A 17472-nucleotide genomic window follows, 5' to 3' on the forward strand; every position below is an offset into this window, starting at 1 on the left:
AACAGATTGGACACAGTTGAAATAAAGAATAAAACACAAAACACAGCAAAGTATATAATATCCATTAATGACAACACTGCTTCGTTGCTCAAAGATACGACAGCAGCAAGGAAGTTAAAGCTGTAAATAGGAAGATAATATGACAGGATATTACTGAGGCATTTCTACCCAAAGAAACACCTTGGCTGTGAAATATTTCTATTAACACACTAACTTTCACACACACACACACACACACACACACACACACACACACACATTTGCTAAAGCCACTTGTCCCAAGCAGGGTTGCTGGAGGGGGAGGGGACACACCCAGGACAGGATGCCAGCCCATCGCAAGGAACCCCAAGCAGGACTTAAACCCCAGACCTGGCAGAGAGCAGGACCTGGCCAAACCTGTTGCGCCACCACACCCCCCACTAAATTTCATTTTAGGTTAAATTAATTTCAACTTAAAATAGGAGTGCAACTCTGGTAATACTTTGTCTTATTACATATGAAAAGCGGAACATGAGAGAGTGAGCTAGACAAAGAAAAAGAAAGAAAGAAAGAAAGAAAGAAACCTGAAATCCAAGCCAAATCTACAAACAGAGAGCAGAGTCACTCCTCGCCATCTCCGTTTGAGAACCTATCAACCAACACTTTGTTTGCTACGCAGGTAATGCACCTCCTTAACTCCTAACCCTTAACATCTCTAAGTACATCTCCCATAGCAAACCAAAGGTAAAATATAGTGTACCCGCCATACCAGAAAAAAGCAAAATATAGAACAAAATTTCCAAAAGGAAAGAGATAACAGAAGGGAGACAGAATAAGAAGAGAATACAATAAAAACTGAATTATATCAAAGACTTATATGAACCAGTCTGTCTTTCAGAATAGCTACAAATGGCATTGTGGCTGGTGGCTCGTCAAACTGGAGGATCTTCCCATCGTGTGGACACCTGAGTTGGACTGGGAAAGAGAAACCACAGAAGATCTTATGTGTTTTAAAAGCTCTGGTGGTCTCTAAAAATTTGCATCTTCTCCACACTGTTTCAGATGGCAGGTCAGGGTAAAGAGGAATCTTTAAAGATGATACGGGAATGAGACCAGAATGCTTCTCACAGGTGTTTGTGTCAGGAGTGTGGCTGGGGAGTCGGTAGCCGCAATCAAGCTCAATGGGAGGAAAATAAACCAGGAATGCCACCGAGAAATGTAGCTAGTCCTCTAGACCTTTACTGTTCTCAAACAGTCCCACAAACTTATTTTGACAGTTTTTATATTCTGCTAACTTTATATTCCTACCAGTTTTGCCTGATGCAGGTCAACTTACTGCTCCGGAGTTACCGATTTACTTGTGATCAGATTTGTCCATATCCTCCAAAACTAAAGGAAAATGAAAAGCGATTGCTTGTTCAGTGCCAGTAATGCAATTTTAAAAACTGTTCAAGCTATCAGACAAATTCTATTTACAAAACTGGAACGGAGGAGAAGAGTTCATTTTGGCCCTGAGATCATCCAATTTTGCGCCTTTTGGTTCCATACATCTTAGCTTCCATATTCCTCTGACCAGGCAGGATTTGGCTCTTTATCTCTCTCATTTCTTTCAACCAAGCTAACAAAAATACCCGTGGAGGTGAACTGATAGGACTGGCAAAAGAACAGATGGCCAGAGCCCCAATCTTTTCTTCCTCAGAGGATTCAGCAACATACAACATTAAGCTATTTACAGTGATTTACCCATTTAAAGAGCAGGGCAATTTTGGGGAAATACCTAACTCAAGGGTATAACAGCTCGGGGTTTGATTCAAACCTGTCACCTTTGGGTCCAAAGGCAGCAGCTCTAACCACTTGCTGTCCCAATATGATGATGACCATCTTTGATTGAATGCTCAGAATTTTCTCTGGGTGCTCTATTTTAGTTCTATTCCCTTTCTGATAGTGCACTGAAAACAAAAATTCAGTCAAATTTTGTCAGTTGCAGTAACTCAAAACTGATATCAGAGGGAAAGTATTGAAATTGTGGGTCTCTGCAGTGGAGCCAAAATTTAAGTGGCCATCTTGGAAAACTGCTGCGTTACGAGCCCAAAGTTGACGTTTTAATCCTAGAACACAACCTTATGTTTGTGTGTGTTCCATTCCCAGTTTACACAGGGACAATGAGGAGTCCCAAACCCTAAACCCAGCATAGAGGGGCTCAGTGAACGTGGTGGTGAATCTGTAAAGGAGACTCGGTTCATCAGAGGAGATGCTGTAGAAGGACAGAGTGCCGGACACCCAGTCCAGGTACACCCCTACTCTGTTGGAGGTAGGGGGTCCAGGTATAATAGTCTGTCTGTTATTGTGGCAGACAGAGTATTTCCCATCAGTGTAAAACAGACTCCAAGACTTGTCATTGTATCCAAGCCAACACTCATCACAATTTCCTTTCCTACTGATTCCTTTGTAAGTTACTCCAATACCAGCAGCATCTCCAGTCCACTGAACCTCCCAGTAACAGCGATCAGACACACTCTCTACACACAGGACCTGCTTCCAACAGTCAAATCTGTCTGGATGATCAGGGTATGGCTGTTTCTCGTCACTCCATGTCACCTTCCTGCTGCCTTCAGACAGATACAAGTGTCTGTTTGCTGTGTTGGGGTCCAGTGTGAACTGGCAGAAGTCTGCAGGTAAAACACAGTTAGAAAAACCAAATCCGGTTAATGCGGTGAGTTTAAAGGGTACCTACAGGTAACTACAGAAAATTATATGACACTTCTAATCAGACGAAGGCAGTGCATACTGATATTGGTGAAAACAGTTCTTATTCTTCTTATTCGCATTCTGTATAGTGAAAAAAGTAAACTTTCCTGCATACATGCATAACAGTTAAAAGGTGTTCATTATTTTGCTACTTAGATTCTGAGTTCTTGTTAATGCCATTTGCCATTATTGAACAACAACAATCAAATGTCTAAGCATGGAAAAAATCACTTTTTTTCACTGCATCTCTAGATTCCAGAGTTTTAATTTTGGACTGTGGTAATATGTGCAGTTTTGCTGTATCATCACAGGGAATTGCATTTTACCACATTTGCTTCAAGTTTACTTGTGCAGATGCATCTTCCAGCAATAACTGGTCCTCCATCCTACATGTACATGTATACCGTATAATACCTATAAATTTATAATATATGGAGCAGAGCGTGTTGTGTTCACTGGAAAGGAAATACAGCAAAGCACTTTTCATATACTCACAATAGGAATGCTGTATTTATTGTAGGACAAATTTCATGATTTCAAATGTCAGATTAATTTCTTAACTGACAACTGTTCTCCAAAGCTCAGTAATCATGTGAAGGTCTCCAGAACAAACATGCTTACATTTCCTTGGGCCAAGTCTGATCCTGCACGGTCCACGATGGTCCACACTGTAGAAGAAGCAGAAGGACACACTCTCTCAGTGGCCGAGAGACACATACAGCCTGTCAATGAAGTGTGTGTGGAAACTCACAGCCCTGACAGTAGGAGAGCAACTGACACTATGAACACCTTACTGTTCTCATACCGACACACGGACTCATTAATCACACACACACACACACACACACACACACACACACACACACACACACACACACATACAGAGTACTTACTGCAGTGTCTCCAGTTTACAGTGTGGATCCTGCAGTACATCAGAAAGCTGCTTCACTCCTGAGTCTCCTGGGTGATTGTAGCTCAGATCCAGCTCTCTCAGTTGTGAACAGGGGTTGGAACACAGAGCTGAAGCCAGAGAAGCACAGCCTTCCTCTGTGACACAACAGCCAGAAAGTCTGTGGAGAGACACACACTAAACACTGTATTATCACTGATACACAAAGCACTGGTCATTTACAGTGTGTATTCCCCAGCAGTACTGACCTCAGTGTGTCCAGTTCACAGCGTGTATTCCACAGCAGTACTGACCTTAATATCTCCAGTTTACAGTGTAGGTTCCCCAATCCAGCAGAAAATATCTTCACTCCTGAATCCTGCAGGTCATTGTCATTCAAGTCCAGCTCTTTCAGGTGTGAGGAGTTTGACGTAAGAACTGCGGCCAGAGCTTTACAGCATCTCTCTGTGAGTCCACACATCCTCAGCCTGAACAGAACAGAATGACACAAGTAGAATCATTTACTTCAAGGTCAATGTGTCCGTTTATAGTGTGTACTCGTCAGTAGTATTGACCTCAGTGTCTGTAGTTTACAGTGTGGATCCTGCAGTAGATCAGAGAGCAGCTTCACTCCTGAGTCCCCTGGGCGATTGTAGCTCAGATCCAGCTCTCTCAGTTGTGAACAGGGGTTCGAACACAGAGCTGAAGCCAGAGAAGCACAGCCTTCCTCTGTGACACAACAGCCAGAAAGTCTGTGGAGAGACACACACTAAACACTGTATTATCACTGATACACAAAGCACTGGTCATTTACAGTGTGTATTCCCCAGCAGTACTGACCTCAGTGTGTCCAGTTCACAGTGTTGGTTCCCCAGTCCAGCAGAGAGGAGCTTCACTCCTGAATCCTGCAGGTCATTGTCATTCAAGTCCAGCTCTTTCAGGTGTGAGGAGTTTGACGTAAGAACTGCGGCCAGAGCTTCACAGCATCTCTCTGTGAGTCCACACATCCTCAGCCTGAACAGAACAGAATGACACAAGTAGAATCATTTACTTCAAGGTCAATGTGTCCGTTTATGGTGTGTACTCGTCAGTAGTATTGACCTCAATGTCTGTAGTCTACAGTGTGGATCCTGCAGTAGATCAGAGAGCAGCTTCACTCCTGAGTCCCCTGGGCGATTGTAGCTCAGATCCAGCTCTCTCAGTTGTGAACAGGGGTTCGAATGCAGAGCTGAAGCCAGAGAAGCACAGCCTCCATCTGTTACTCTACAGTTGGACAGTCTGCAGAAGACAAAGTATTCATCTGTGTCATTACTATACTGTCTCAAAATCCTGCAATGACATTGTAAGAATACAAATACAAAATTGCTGAAATATAACAGTAAATTAGTGAGAATGCTGATCTTCAAGGCATTTTTAGTACCACCTTTATCACATGTAATCATCAAAAAGTCGCAGACGGTTCAGATCGACGGACACGGCTCCAGCACTGCCATACTGAACGCAGGTACCCACAGGGCTGTGTGCTCAGCGAACTCCTGTTCACACTGCCGATACTTCTGACTGCACTGCAGCACATGCCTCCAACCGCATCATCAAGTTTGCTCATGACACGACAGTGGTGGGTCTCATCAGCAACAACGATGAGACGGCATACAGAAAGGAAGTGAACCAACTGGCTACCTGGTGCAAAACCGGTAACCTTTCTGCAAACATACGAAAAACAAAGGAGATCACTGCCGACGTCAGCAAGGCTCACGCCACCCACCCTCACTTACCATCAATGGCACCAGTGGAGAGAGTGAGCAGCTCGAAGTTCTTGGGAGTGCACACTGTTGAGGGCTTCACCTGGTACTCACATACGTCAGCCCTCACAAAAGAGCCCAGCAGCACCTCCGCTTCCCGTGGCGCCCGAAGAAGACAAGCCTCTTCCCACCCACTCACCTCGCTACCTTCTACAGAGGTACCGTAGAGAGTATACTGACCAACTGCATCGCTGCCTGGTATGGAAACTACAAGGTCTCTGATCACAAGCCCCTACAACAGATAGTGAACATTGCAGGAAGGATCATCGGTGCCCCTCGTCCCTCCATACAAGACATGTACCAAATATGGTGCGCCCGCAAAGTCGTCAGCATCAGGTCTGACCCCAGCAACCCTTCCCACAGCCTCTTTGTCATTCTGCTGCCTGAAAGGAGATACTAAGGACCTCCTTCACTCTGCCACAGCTTCTTCCCTCAGTATGAACCCTCTGACCTTCCACACACCCATTTCCTGACATAGCAGATTGTTTTTTTTTCCTGCACATATGAAAGATGTGCACTAGTCCTGAACAAAGAACATGCCACTTTGTACAAGGTAAATGTCACTTTAAAGAAACAACATACTCAAAACAGTTATTTAACTTACTACTGCTCCTGTTACTAGCTAGCTGTAAAGTGTGTCTAGCCTCCAATGTCTAATTGTTCTATTTTACATTTATGTATTTAGTAGACACTTTTCTCCAGTGAACTCTATGTACTGTTATCAGTCCAAACACCTTATTCACCGCAGTGACTAGATACACTACGTACAATGGGTCACTCATCCATACAAAAGTGGAACACACACACTCTCTCTCAGTCACTCACACACTATGGGTGAACCTGAACAGCATGTCTTTGGACTGTGGGAGGAAATCGGAGCACCTGGAGGAAATCCACACAGACAAAACATTCATACTCCACACCAACTGAGCAGGGATTGAACCCACATCCTTGCACACCACCCAGGCATTGTGAGACAGCAGCATTACTCACTGTGCCACCCATATACAATCCCACTATTTATATTGACTCATTTGACACTTTTCTCCAAAGCAACTTACAATTATTTACCCTTTTATACAGCTGGGTAACTTTTACTAGCATTTTAATCTTCACTTTACTAAGTTAGGGTAAGTACCTTGTTCAAGGCTACTAAAGCCAAAGGGGGGATGAAACTTTTGACCTTTGGATCCAAAGGCAGTAACACTAACCAGTATGCTACCACACACGCACGCACGCACGCACACACTTTCAGAACCGCTTGTCCCATACGTGGTCACGGAGCCTACCCGGTAACACAGGGCGTAAGGCCAGAGGGGGAGGGGACACACCCAGGACGGGACGCCAGTCCGTCGCAAGGCACCCCAAGCGGGACTCGAACCCCAGACCCACTAGAGAGCAGGACCCGGTCCAACCCACTGTGCCCTCCATCTGCCCTCCATTTACAGCTAAATTACAGTCCCATATAGCCTTTTTGTATTTATGTTATAGTTATATTTTTATGTACATTGTCTGTATATTATATATTGTGTAAATTGTTTTCAGACTCTGGCCTGTATACTGCACTGTCTTGTCTCTGCTCTCGTCTGTTGCATTGCATTATACTGACCCGCGTTACTGAGAGCGTGAGCAGGAAAATGAGTTTATTGTAAATTGCTGAATTGTGGGAAAATGTGACTTAAGTGTTCAACCACTGTGAGGACTCCCAGGGAATATAAGGGGGTGAGTGTGTTGGCCAGTGAAAAGGAGGGGAAAGCTTGAGGGGTGCTGTGTAGGCTGGGAAGGCAGGCCCCTTAAAGAAAAGGGGTTCTTAGACTGAGAGTACTATCTCCTTGTATTCCGATCCGAATCCAGATGTCAAGCCCGCCAACTCGCTAACAAGCAACACCGGCAGCTGATCAGGGTCCGGGCACATAAAAGGGCAGCCAGGACCACAGGAAACTGCGGAACCTTGTTCAGCCTCGTTACTCACTCGCGCTCCTAGTAATTGCTCCTCACCTCCTTGCCTCCTCGCCCCGCTCCTCGTACTCGACTTCCCGGCTTGCCACAACTCCTTGCCTGTCTTCTGGATTATGTTTCTCGGATTCTCCTTTTGGACTACGTTCGCACATCGGTTTCCCTTGCCTGTCTCCTCGACCATGTCTTCTGGATTGCCCCTTGAACAACCTTCCTGTGCTCCGCATTTGGGTCCGGCACACCCGCTCCAGGGAAACACCGTGACACCAGAGCACAGAGTGCTACAGTATTTATCCTTTTTACAAAGTCCACTCTATGTTTTGTGTGCCATGGAGATCCAAAAAGGAACGGAATTTCGTCCTCTTGTATGTGTAACTCAACTATAGGCGGAACGACAATAAGACTGACTTTGACTTGACTTTGATAAGTAGCTCTCAATGGAATTCAGTCAGATAGGAAATGCAAAGATCAGTATCATAAATGATGCAATGAAAATTTTTGGAGTTATGAGGAGATCTATAGATAAGAAAACCCACATCTTTTGGACCAACTTAAATGTTTCAAAGGATTCAGCAGTTCTGAGGGAAAGCAGGAGCTCATTCCACCACATCGGAGTCAAAACCGAGAACCAATGGACTTCTGATATAGAGAATTTTGTAAGGAGAATAACCATGATGCCAGAGGTGGAACAGTGTTAGCATTTTAAGTAGGGTTTTCGGAGTGATCAGGTCTTGTAGGTGTCAGGGTGCAGATGCTTCCACTGTCTTGTAGGCCATAACCATACTCTTGAATTTGACATAAACAGTTATCCTCACATTCTAAGTTATTTCGGGAAAAAGTATTGCTAAATTAATTAATATTGTAGGGACAGAGATACTATGATAAATTCACCTAAAGACTTCTAAATGACTGATGCAGGTAACTACATGGTGGTATTTCTTTGATGTCTGTGTTCACATCTTTACCCATGTACACCTGATATGCGCTGCTCAGTCAGAGCCATACAGTTGTTTTAATATTATCTTATACAGCAAGCACTACAGGCATTCTCTATAAACAGACACTTAACAGGACTTACAGAGCAGTTCTGGAGACCTCCACAACTGGCAGCATCCTCTGAAGCCCTTCATTCCGTAAAGTGCAGTTTCTCAGGTCCAGTACATCCAGTTCCTCTGCTGACATCAACAATACAAAGGCCAGAGCTGACCACTCTGTGGGCTTAATGTTCTTTTCTGAAAGACATCCTGAGTTTAGGTAATTCTGGACTTCCTTCACCAGAGACTCATCATTCAGTTCATTCAGACAATGGAACAGATAAATAGTCTTCTCAGGGGAGAGTTTCTCATTGATCTTCTCCTTTATGTGACTGATTATTTTTTTAATCTTATAGGAACTTCTTCTCTGCATCATTAGATCTTTTAAAAGCTTCTGGCTGTACCTCATTGAAAGACCAAGAAGGAAGCGAAGGTAGAGGTCCAAGTGTCCATTCTTGCTCTCTAAGGCCTGATCTATTGTTTTCTTCAGCAGGTTGGGATCAGTACTTGACAGAAATGCATGCAAAGCAGCAAGATACTCCTGCACACTAAGATGTATAAAGCAGTAAACCTTCCCCTGATACAACCCAAACTCCTCTCTGAAGACTTCTGTACACACTCCAGAGTATACTGAAGCTTCACTCACATCAATGTCAAACTCTCTCAGATCTTCCTCATAAAATATGAGATTGCCTTTGTTGAGGTTGTTGAAGGCCAGATTCCCCAGTTTCTGAACAAATTCTTTATCTGATTCTAAAGATTTCAGAGGGTCTGTTACTTGTTTTTTCAGATACTTCTCATTCTTTAAACTTGTCTGAAAGATGAGGAAGTGTGTGTACATTTGAGTCAGAGTCCTGGGAATTTCTCCACTTTGGTCCTCAACAAAGAGCCTCTCAAGAACAGTGGCTGAAATCCAACAGAAGACTGGAATGTGACACATAATGTAGAGGCTCCTTGATGACTTCACATGTCTGATGATCCTGTTGGCCAGGTTCTCATCACTAATTCTCTTCCTGAAGTACTCCTCCTTTTGGGGATCACCGAATCCTCGTATCTCTGTCAGCCGGTGGACACAGTCAGGAGGGATCTGACCGGCTGCTGCTGGACGAGAGGTTATCCAGATGAGAGCAGAAGGAAACAGATTCCCCTTGATGAGGTTGGTCAACAGCACATCCAGTGATGTTGTCTTTGCTTCATCAAAACAGATCTCATTGTTCTTGAAATCTAAAGGAAGGCTACACTCATCCAGACCATCAAAGATGAACAAGACTTTGGAATTTGAGAGCTGAGTGGGTCCAAACCCTTTCAGTTCTGGGAGAAAGTAGTGAAGCAGCTGTATCAGACTGAATTCTTTATCTTTCATCAAATTCAGGTCCCGGAAAGGAAGGGGAAATATGAAACAAATGTCTTGGTTTGCTTTTCCTTCTGTCCAATTCAGAATAAATTTTTGCACAGAGACAGTTTTTCCGATGCCTGCAATCCCCTGCGTCAGCACAGTTCTTATATGTGTTGCTTTTCCAGGTAAAGGTGTAAAAATGTCACTGCATTTGATTGTAGTTTCTTGTACAGCTGGTTTCTTGAGTGCTCTCTCAATGTGTCTCACTTCATGTTCATCCCTGATCCCACCAGTACCACCTTCAGTTATGTAGAGCTCTGTGTAAATATCATTCAGAAGGGTTGGGTTTCCTTGCTTAGTTAATCCTTCAAATAAATACTCAAACTTCTTCTTCAGATGAGATTTCAATTTCTGCTGACATGTCATTGGGAATTCATCTGACAAAACAAACCACAGGGCAATGTTTAGTTCTTTCTAACTTTTTTCATCAAACTTAACCTAAATATTCAGTTCAATTCAATTTATTTTTATAGAGTGCTCTTCTCACGCAGTGACACGGAGCACTTTAACACAGGCATAAGGGAAGAAAAAGAGATACAAACAAAGAAGACAGTTGACTAATGGCTACCACAATAAAGTACTTTTATAGAGCTATAAGTATGCCGACTGACCGCCGGGGAAAGGAACAAAAACTCCCAATTGAAGGCTGAGGGAGAAAAAACCTCTGGGGGTCCACGGGCCAGTGGTTTCCCACCCCTCTTGGGCATTCTAGATTAAGTAACAATTGTAAGCCAGTGTGTAACAAGTAATAATGATATTGTTGCTAACTGGTATCTTGGATCCTCAGCTCAGCATGGAACATCACGTTCATCTCGTTCATCATGGCAATATTTAAGCCAATTTGTTATACACATACATGTCATACATTACAAAATTAATCCAAGTTACAACATCATTACTGGTAATGCTTTGTTAGCTCAGCCACAGTGATAAATAGTAAAATGGGAATTGCCTGTATTTTTGTCATTCATATCAGAGCGATATGTTGATGTAATAAAGTGTTCTGATACAATTTACAGCTTCTTTTCAGGTGTCATGGAACACAAATCTTGTTGCTTTTTATATTTTCTCTGTCATTTAGAGGAATTTAGTGTTAGACATGTGGAAGACAAATTCTCATGGTCTGGTGCCAGGGGTGTGCAACTCTGCTGTGTCTCACGATAGCAATGCTCGGAACATACGTAATGGCCATCTTGGTGTTTAGGAACATGGAAAACATGGAGAACTGATAGTCAAAAAGCCATTTCTTATGTACCAGTGCTTAGATATAAAAAACAATATTTTCCTGCGATGTGTAATTCGAACTGAGCAACCCTATCCCATTACCATACAGGACAGTGCGAACGTGTCTTCAGTGAGTGCTCTAGAAGGGTCCTCACTTTCACCAATGCAGTCTCTCAAAGGCTCTGCCACAGCACATGCCTCAGTGTGTTTGTGAACTGCATGACAGACACTGGTCATTAAGCCATGGGGACAAGGGTATGCAGTTTATTATCTTTATTTTAATGGGTGCAACACTGTCAAGTGTTTGGTCATATAATTTATTACCAAAATTTCAGTTTATCCAGCATCATAAAATTTTCCTGTAGACATGCGGAGTGGCAGTTTATCATGGGACACAGCTAATTCTGTAATAAACCAAATGCAGAAATAAAATGCAGAATAAAGGCATAGCAGTCTGAAAACAGCACTCATATGTTAACATCTGGGGTATCTCAATTTTAGCAATATGAGCCAGTCTGTGGTCCAGCCCATAGTGATGCCCCACCTGGACTACTGTACTTCCCTCCTCTCCAGTCTTCCAGCCTCCTCCATCGAACATCTACACATTTGGCAGAAACTTTTCTCCAAAGCAACATACAATGATTGTTAATCGGTATTTAACTGACACCAGGTGATTACAGAAGGTGATTTATAGCGTTACATACACTATAATGAACCACCTACAATAGTTTTCCCATCTGTACAGCAACAGAATATATCACAAACACTACAAGAAGAAGAAGTGAGCACTCTATCTGAAGGACATGACAACATAAAGCTTGAGGCAGACCTGAACTGAAGCCCTGCCGAGGCATAACATTTCCATCTAAAGTTGGGGTTTCCACTAACAGCCCATAACAGAGCTGTACCATTCACTTAACATGGGGATGGACAGCCACTGGCACTCAGACCCCACAGGGTGTTTTCTCCTTTGCTTTTGGTTGGGACTTTTTTGTTCCTTTCCTCCATGGCCAGCTGGCTTACTGTACAGCTTTTATAATTATATGGTTATTGTAGTGATTTAATGTATAGTCAACCATTTATTCATCTCATGTCTCCAATCCTTTGTACAGCACTCTGTGTCACTGTGAAAAGAGCACTCCATGAAAATAAACTGAAAACTGACTGCAGATGGCACAGTGGCGTAGCATAGTTCTAATTTAAAATTAAATTAAAATAAACAAGTGCAGACACCTTTACATCACATTCAGTGCATTTTTGTGCACTTCTGACTCATCATCAGTGCAAGGCAGTGACTTACCACTCTTCATGGATGCACAGCTGGGTGCAGATGGGACTGATCTCTCTTGCTGGACACTAGGAACAGATATAAGAAGAGACCCTTTAGTTACCCTCATGTCTCAGTCTTCAGATATGATAGAAAGTAAATCTCCTGAGATACAGCATGGAAGAAAAACAATCAGGAGACCTGAGGGGTCTCATGTGCAAAAAATGGGCTTTCAATGAATTGTGTGTCACCAAATGAGTTTAACCTTCTAGATTTTGTTATTTTTGCATTCATCTCCCATTTCCCAAAATGATTTGGTTTCAAATAAGTTTCACCTTTGACTGCTAGAAGTCTGTCCCTCCTTAAAGTTGAGTATTACATTGACTGACTTGTCGCTCTTCATGGATACACAGCTGGGAGAAGGTGACACACGTCTTTCCTGCTGAGCACTGGGAACAGAAATGGGAAGCCATCATCATTAAACATGGCTTTCAGGTGACATGAAACAAAACTGTAGTAGACTGTAGCCCCAGCCACACCCACATCTGCCAGACTCACAGCCACTTGCTGAAAGACTGGAGCACCAGAAGCGGCCAGCTGAACTAATGAAAGACTCTATTAACAGGACAAACTTCAACATGGAGAGCTACATCTGGGTGTTAGGAGTTTTCAGCTACTGTTTATAAATCAAAATAATGGTTTTGCATTGATATTTTTAAGCACTTTTGCTGTATGCTGTAGGTTGGCTCATTTTTGCAGGTATTTTTCATTTTCCTGTTTCTATGGAGATTTTTTTGTAATTTTTTTTCCCCCAGAAATAATGAAACTTAAGCTGTCAGTCCACCCAGCACTGCCTTGTGCCTAGTCACCACTGGGCCAGACTTTTCCTAGTGTACTAGTGTTGACCGTGTGTATTGACTTCCTCTGTCCTACAATGTGAATGATGACAGTGGCTTGAAAGCAGCTCTGTGGTCAAACTGAATCTCAAAACTGGTCCTTGCTTTCCAAAGGAATGGAAAGTAAAAATGCCCCTACAACTCTCCCTTAGGGTGGCATGATGGTTTCCTTAGAGCACTTCGGCTGACTGGATGTAGGTTCAAATCTGGGTGGAGTTTGCACGTTCTCTCTGTGTTTGAGTGTTCTGGTCTGGCAAGGCTCCCGTTTTTCTCCTCAGCTTCTCTCGACTGGTGTCCTGCAGGGCTCGACACTGGACCCTCTGCTCTTCTCAATCTTGGCCCTGTCATCGCCTCCCATGGATTCAAATACCACTGCTTCGCTCATGATGCTCAGCTCTTCCTCTCCTTTCTGCCTGGAGCATCAAACATTTCTGCACACATTGCTGCCTGCCAGTCGACATCTCTACATGGATGTCTGATCACCACCTCCAACTCAACCTCTCCAAAAGAGAGATTCTTCACCTCCCAGCTGTCCTGTCCTCCTGTCACGATCTATCAGTCAAAAAGAACAACTCACTCATTTTGCCAACCTCCTTGACTAAGAGTCTGGGAGTGATGATCAGCTCGAGTCTATCTTTCACTCAGTACATCGAAGCGACAACCCGAACCTGCAAACACACTGTGCATAACATTCGCAGGATTCGTCCTTACCTCACAACCGACTCTGCCCAACTACTTGTCCAGGCCATGGCAACATCCCGTTTGGATACTGCAACTCACTCCTGTGTGGCCTTCATGCTATGCAATCAAACCTCTACAGCTGATACAGAATACTGTGGTACAAGTTATGTTTGACTTGCCAAAGCGTTCGCATGTATCTCCTCTACTCGTTTCTCTGCACTGGTTTTCTATAGCTGCTCGAAACAAATTCAAGACCCAGGTTATTGTCTACAAATGCATCAATAGAACTGCTCCCAGCTATTTACAAGACTTGATCAACCATTACACCCTAAGCAGACTGCTTCAGTCATCTACTTCTACCCCCTTGGTGGTCCCGTGCACGAAAAGTAAAGCATGGATCAGGTTTTTGGTTCTCACTCTGTTGTGGTGGAATGACCTCCCCCTCTCACTCAGAACGGCTGAAACTCTGTCCACATTTAAGAAGGGTCTCAAAACACCTCTTCCAGACTCACTTCGCCCATGATCTCTTGAGCTCATGTATGGTGTAAATGTTCATGCACCATAACTTTCTGATTATGCCCAGATAAGCCTTTACACAGCTACTACTTCTGTATTGTATGTAAATGTCTGTGTACCTTTTTAAAAAAAAAAAAAAATTGATGGAAAGATGATCAGGAATTGTCTGTCCTGAGTTTTATGCACCTGCTTGTGCGATGAACATTGGTGCATAAAGTGGAAAGAAACAAACTAGGTTTGCTCAGGAATCACATGTCGACAACTATGTCTCTTTCTCTTAATGTAATGCACAGATTGCATCTCTCTCTGTGATGTATGTCACTTTGGAGAAAAGGATGTGCTAAATGAATAAATGTAAATGTATGTAATATAAAAAAGCGAGTGAGATTCTCTCTCACCTTTGCAGTTTCTTCTCGGAGGCAGGGATCCCCTCCTTACAGTCCCCAGAGGGATTTATTGCTGAAGCCTTGCGCTTCATCTCAAGACTTTGCACACAAAGTGATCAGGTGAGTTCAGGATCTTAAGAGAAAACAAATAAAATATGGTAATGCAAACCCAGTCTGAACACAATGTGTCATAGTGACTGAACTCCTATGAAAAATATAAACATTTAGTGACTCAGATAAAACATGCAACATATACACACTGTAATGCATGACTGTCCTGGAACAATTGGGGGTAAAATGGAAAGGGCTTTATTTAATATCCCAGCTCAATGAGCACAGAACCGCACCAGATTTAATTCCAAAACTTTTGCCGTTTTATTAAGGTGCTCATCACAGTAAAACGGGCTGCTGCCTCTCTTCTGCAACCGGTAACACGAACACTTTTAAGAACGGGTCTAACAGACGTCTGTGAAGATTCTCAATCATCCTGGTCATGGCATATCTAAAAAACGAAGCTAAAACAAAGGCAACTGGACTTGCATGAGTTTTCTTGAAACTAAGTCGACGTGTGAGTCTCAAAGTCAAATGGGCTCCACCCATAATGTTCAAGTTTAAAACCAAAACTCCCCACCAGTCTTTCAGAACTGAAGAAGCCGCTTGGATGAGTGGTGAAGCGTTTTCAAGAAAACTCATACAAGTCCAGCTGCCTTTGTTTTAGCTTCGTTTTTTAGAGATGAGTCTAACACACTTCCAACCGCACTCTCGCCATTCGCTCTCACACATGCGCACTTCCAACTTCCACACAGCTCCTCCCGTTTCTCAATTCGCTTTCACACATGCGCACTCGCATACCTCTTACGTCACAGGCATTCTCTGAACTCCGCCCTCAGATAAATAAGAGTAGAAAACACAACCGAAACAGCTTATTTACAAATAATACAGCAAGGTATAACAATAAAATATAACACATACAGTGTAACACATGTGGTTATTATTGCCGGTTAAGCGTTCTATACGCTGCTCAGTAAAGACTGTGATTAACTTGCACTACAAATTGTAAAAGACATCATGATGTACGGTACACAACTCCCGTACGAGAACCAGAATGAATGTCTACTCGGGACGCGCGATTTCGGATCGTGGGTGTGTCACACACACATACACACACATATATATATATATATATACAGACGTCTTAAAAACGAGCTTGATTCATATAAACTGATGAAATGACCAGTAATAAAGCCATGAAGCATCGTACCATGAGGAGTTTAATCATTAATGTGAAAGACAAGTTTCACACGGACGGAGGAATTTTGACATACATTCATCACGATACTACTAGTTTCTCCGACCATTTGTGGCTTTTTTTTTTTTTTTTTCCTTAAATCGCGGCACCACGACGCATTTTGTGTCTTTTCGTCGTCTATCTGGAAAAATCACGTATTAGCACCATTAGCAGTCAGTCACCTGCCAGGTGAATAATTAGGTGTGTGAGAGCAAATAATAACACTACTAGTAGTAGACAAAGTTCAATGGAAGTCGCTTTTTTTGCGGAAAAGCGTCTGTGAATGTAAATATAATATTGTATTAAAAAACTCACCAATAGAAGAGATACTGATACTCAACTCACTTGTAGCCGGTCGACACATACAGTTTTGAACTAACTGACTGTCAGATGAGATGCTACTGCTACTACGCAGTGTGTGGAGTTATGAAACTTTCGATTTCTTTTTCAGTCCTTTTTTTTTTCCCTTTCTTTCTTCCCTCTCCTCTCTTCCGTCCAAGCGGCTCAGGAGCTGTTGTTGGGTATCAGCTCACTGAAGCTTCTTGTGCTTTCATTTGAAATCTTGTGTTTAATAAGCTGTTTCTTCGGTAAGCTGAGTTTGTTATCAATATATGATCACAAAGACCACTGACTGAATACCCACTTCGCAGAGAAAGCAGCAGAGCTGGTCTCGTCGTCTCAACTATTTGTAAAATTATAGCATATTAAGCTTTATTAGGTGCAGTATGATTAAACATGATCAGGCAAGTAGTACTGGTGCCTCAAAGCTTCTGGGCACCGCGGGTGGATGTGCATTTTCATCTGATTTAGTCTTCATGTCTTAATGTTGGCAGGGGGGCAGCAGGTCTGGCCAGCTCCTTTTCTCTGGTGGGTCTGGGGTTTGAGTCCTGCTTGGAGTGCCTTGCAATGGACTGGTGTCCTGCCCTGGGTGTGTCCCCTCTCCCTCCAGCCCTGTGCCTTAGGTTAGGTTCTGATTTGCTGCGACATTTACATTTACATTTATTCATTTGGCAGACGCTTTTGTCCAAAGCGACGTACATCTCAGCAAAAGGACAATTTATTCATTACATTAAGAGAAGGAGACGTAGCTGCAGACATGAAAGTCTCAAGCAAACCTAGTTTGTTCCCTACCGCTTGCTGCACCGAGGTTCATCGTTCGAGTAGGTGCATAAAACACAGGGTAGACAAATCCCGGTACCCTCCCACCAATTTTCTTTCTTTTTTTTTTTTTAATATTCTAAGATACACAAATAAGCAAGTACAATGCTGGTGTAGTGGCTGAATAAAGGTTGTATCAGGGGATGCTCATGACATTACGATGCGTGAACAATTACACCGTAAATGAGCTGGGGAGATCTTGGGCGAAGTGGATCCGGAAAAGGTGAGTTTTCAGACCCTTCTTGAATGTAG

The 17472-nt window shown here is 43.1% G+C and overlaps 1 protein-coding gene across 2 annotated transcripts; it reads right to left on the reverse strand.

The window, feature by feature from the left end:
• Nucleotides 1-390: 390 nt before the first annotated feature.
• Nucleotides 391-16632, reverse strand: LOC108931221 (NACHT, LRR and PYD domains-containing protein 3-like). Of its 2 annotated transcripts, XM_029245984.1 has the most exons (12): nucleotides 16378-16632; nucleotides 14787-14907; nucleotides 12631-12744; nucleotides 12329-12384; nucleotides 8453-10181; nucleotides 4718-4894; nucleotides 4457-4630; nucleotides 4192-4368; nucleotides 3931-4104; nucleotides 3621-3797; nucleotides 3349-3395; nucleotides 391-2648 (listed from the first exon to the last, which is right to left on the reverse strand). In XM_029245984.1, exons 2-12 carry the CDS (start codon nucleotides 14864-14866, stop codon nucleotides 2101-2103), a joined length of 3453 nt encoding a protein of 1150 aa, XP_029101817.1. In that variant the 5' UTR covers nucleotides 14867-14907; nucleotides 16378-16632; the 3' UTR covers nucleotides 391-2100. The 2 variants fall into 2 exon arrangements, with proteins under 2 accessions (XP_029101817.1, XP_029101815.1); XM_029245982.1 differs by lacking the exons at nucleotides 3931-4104; nucleotides 4192-4368.
• Nucleotides 16633-17472: the final 840 nt, after the last annotated feature.

The sequence above is a fragment of the Scleropages formosus genome, chromosome 2, assembly GCF_900964775.1.
Source record: "Scleropages formosus chromosome 2, fSclFor1.1, whole genome shotgun sequence".
Lineage (NCBI taxonomy): Eukaryota > Metazoa > Chordata > Actinopteri > Osteoglossiformes > Osteoglossidae > Scleropages > Scleropages formosus.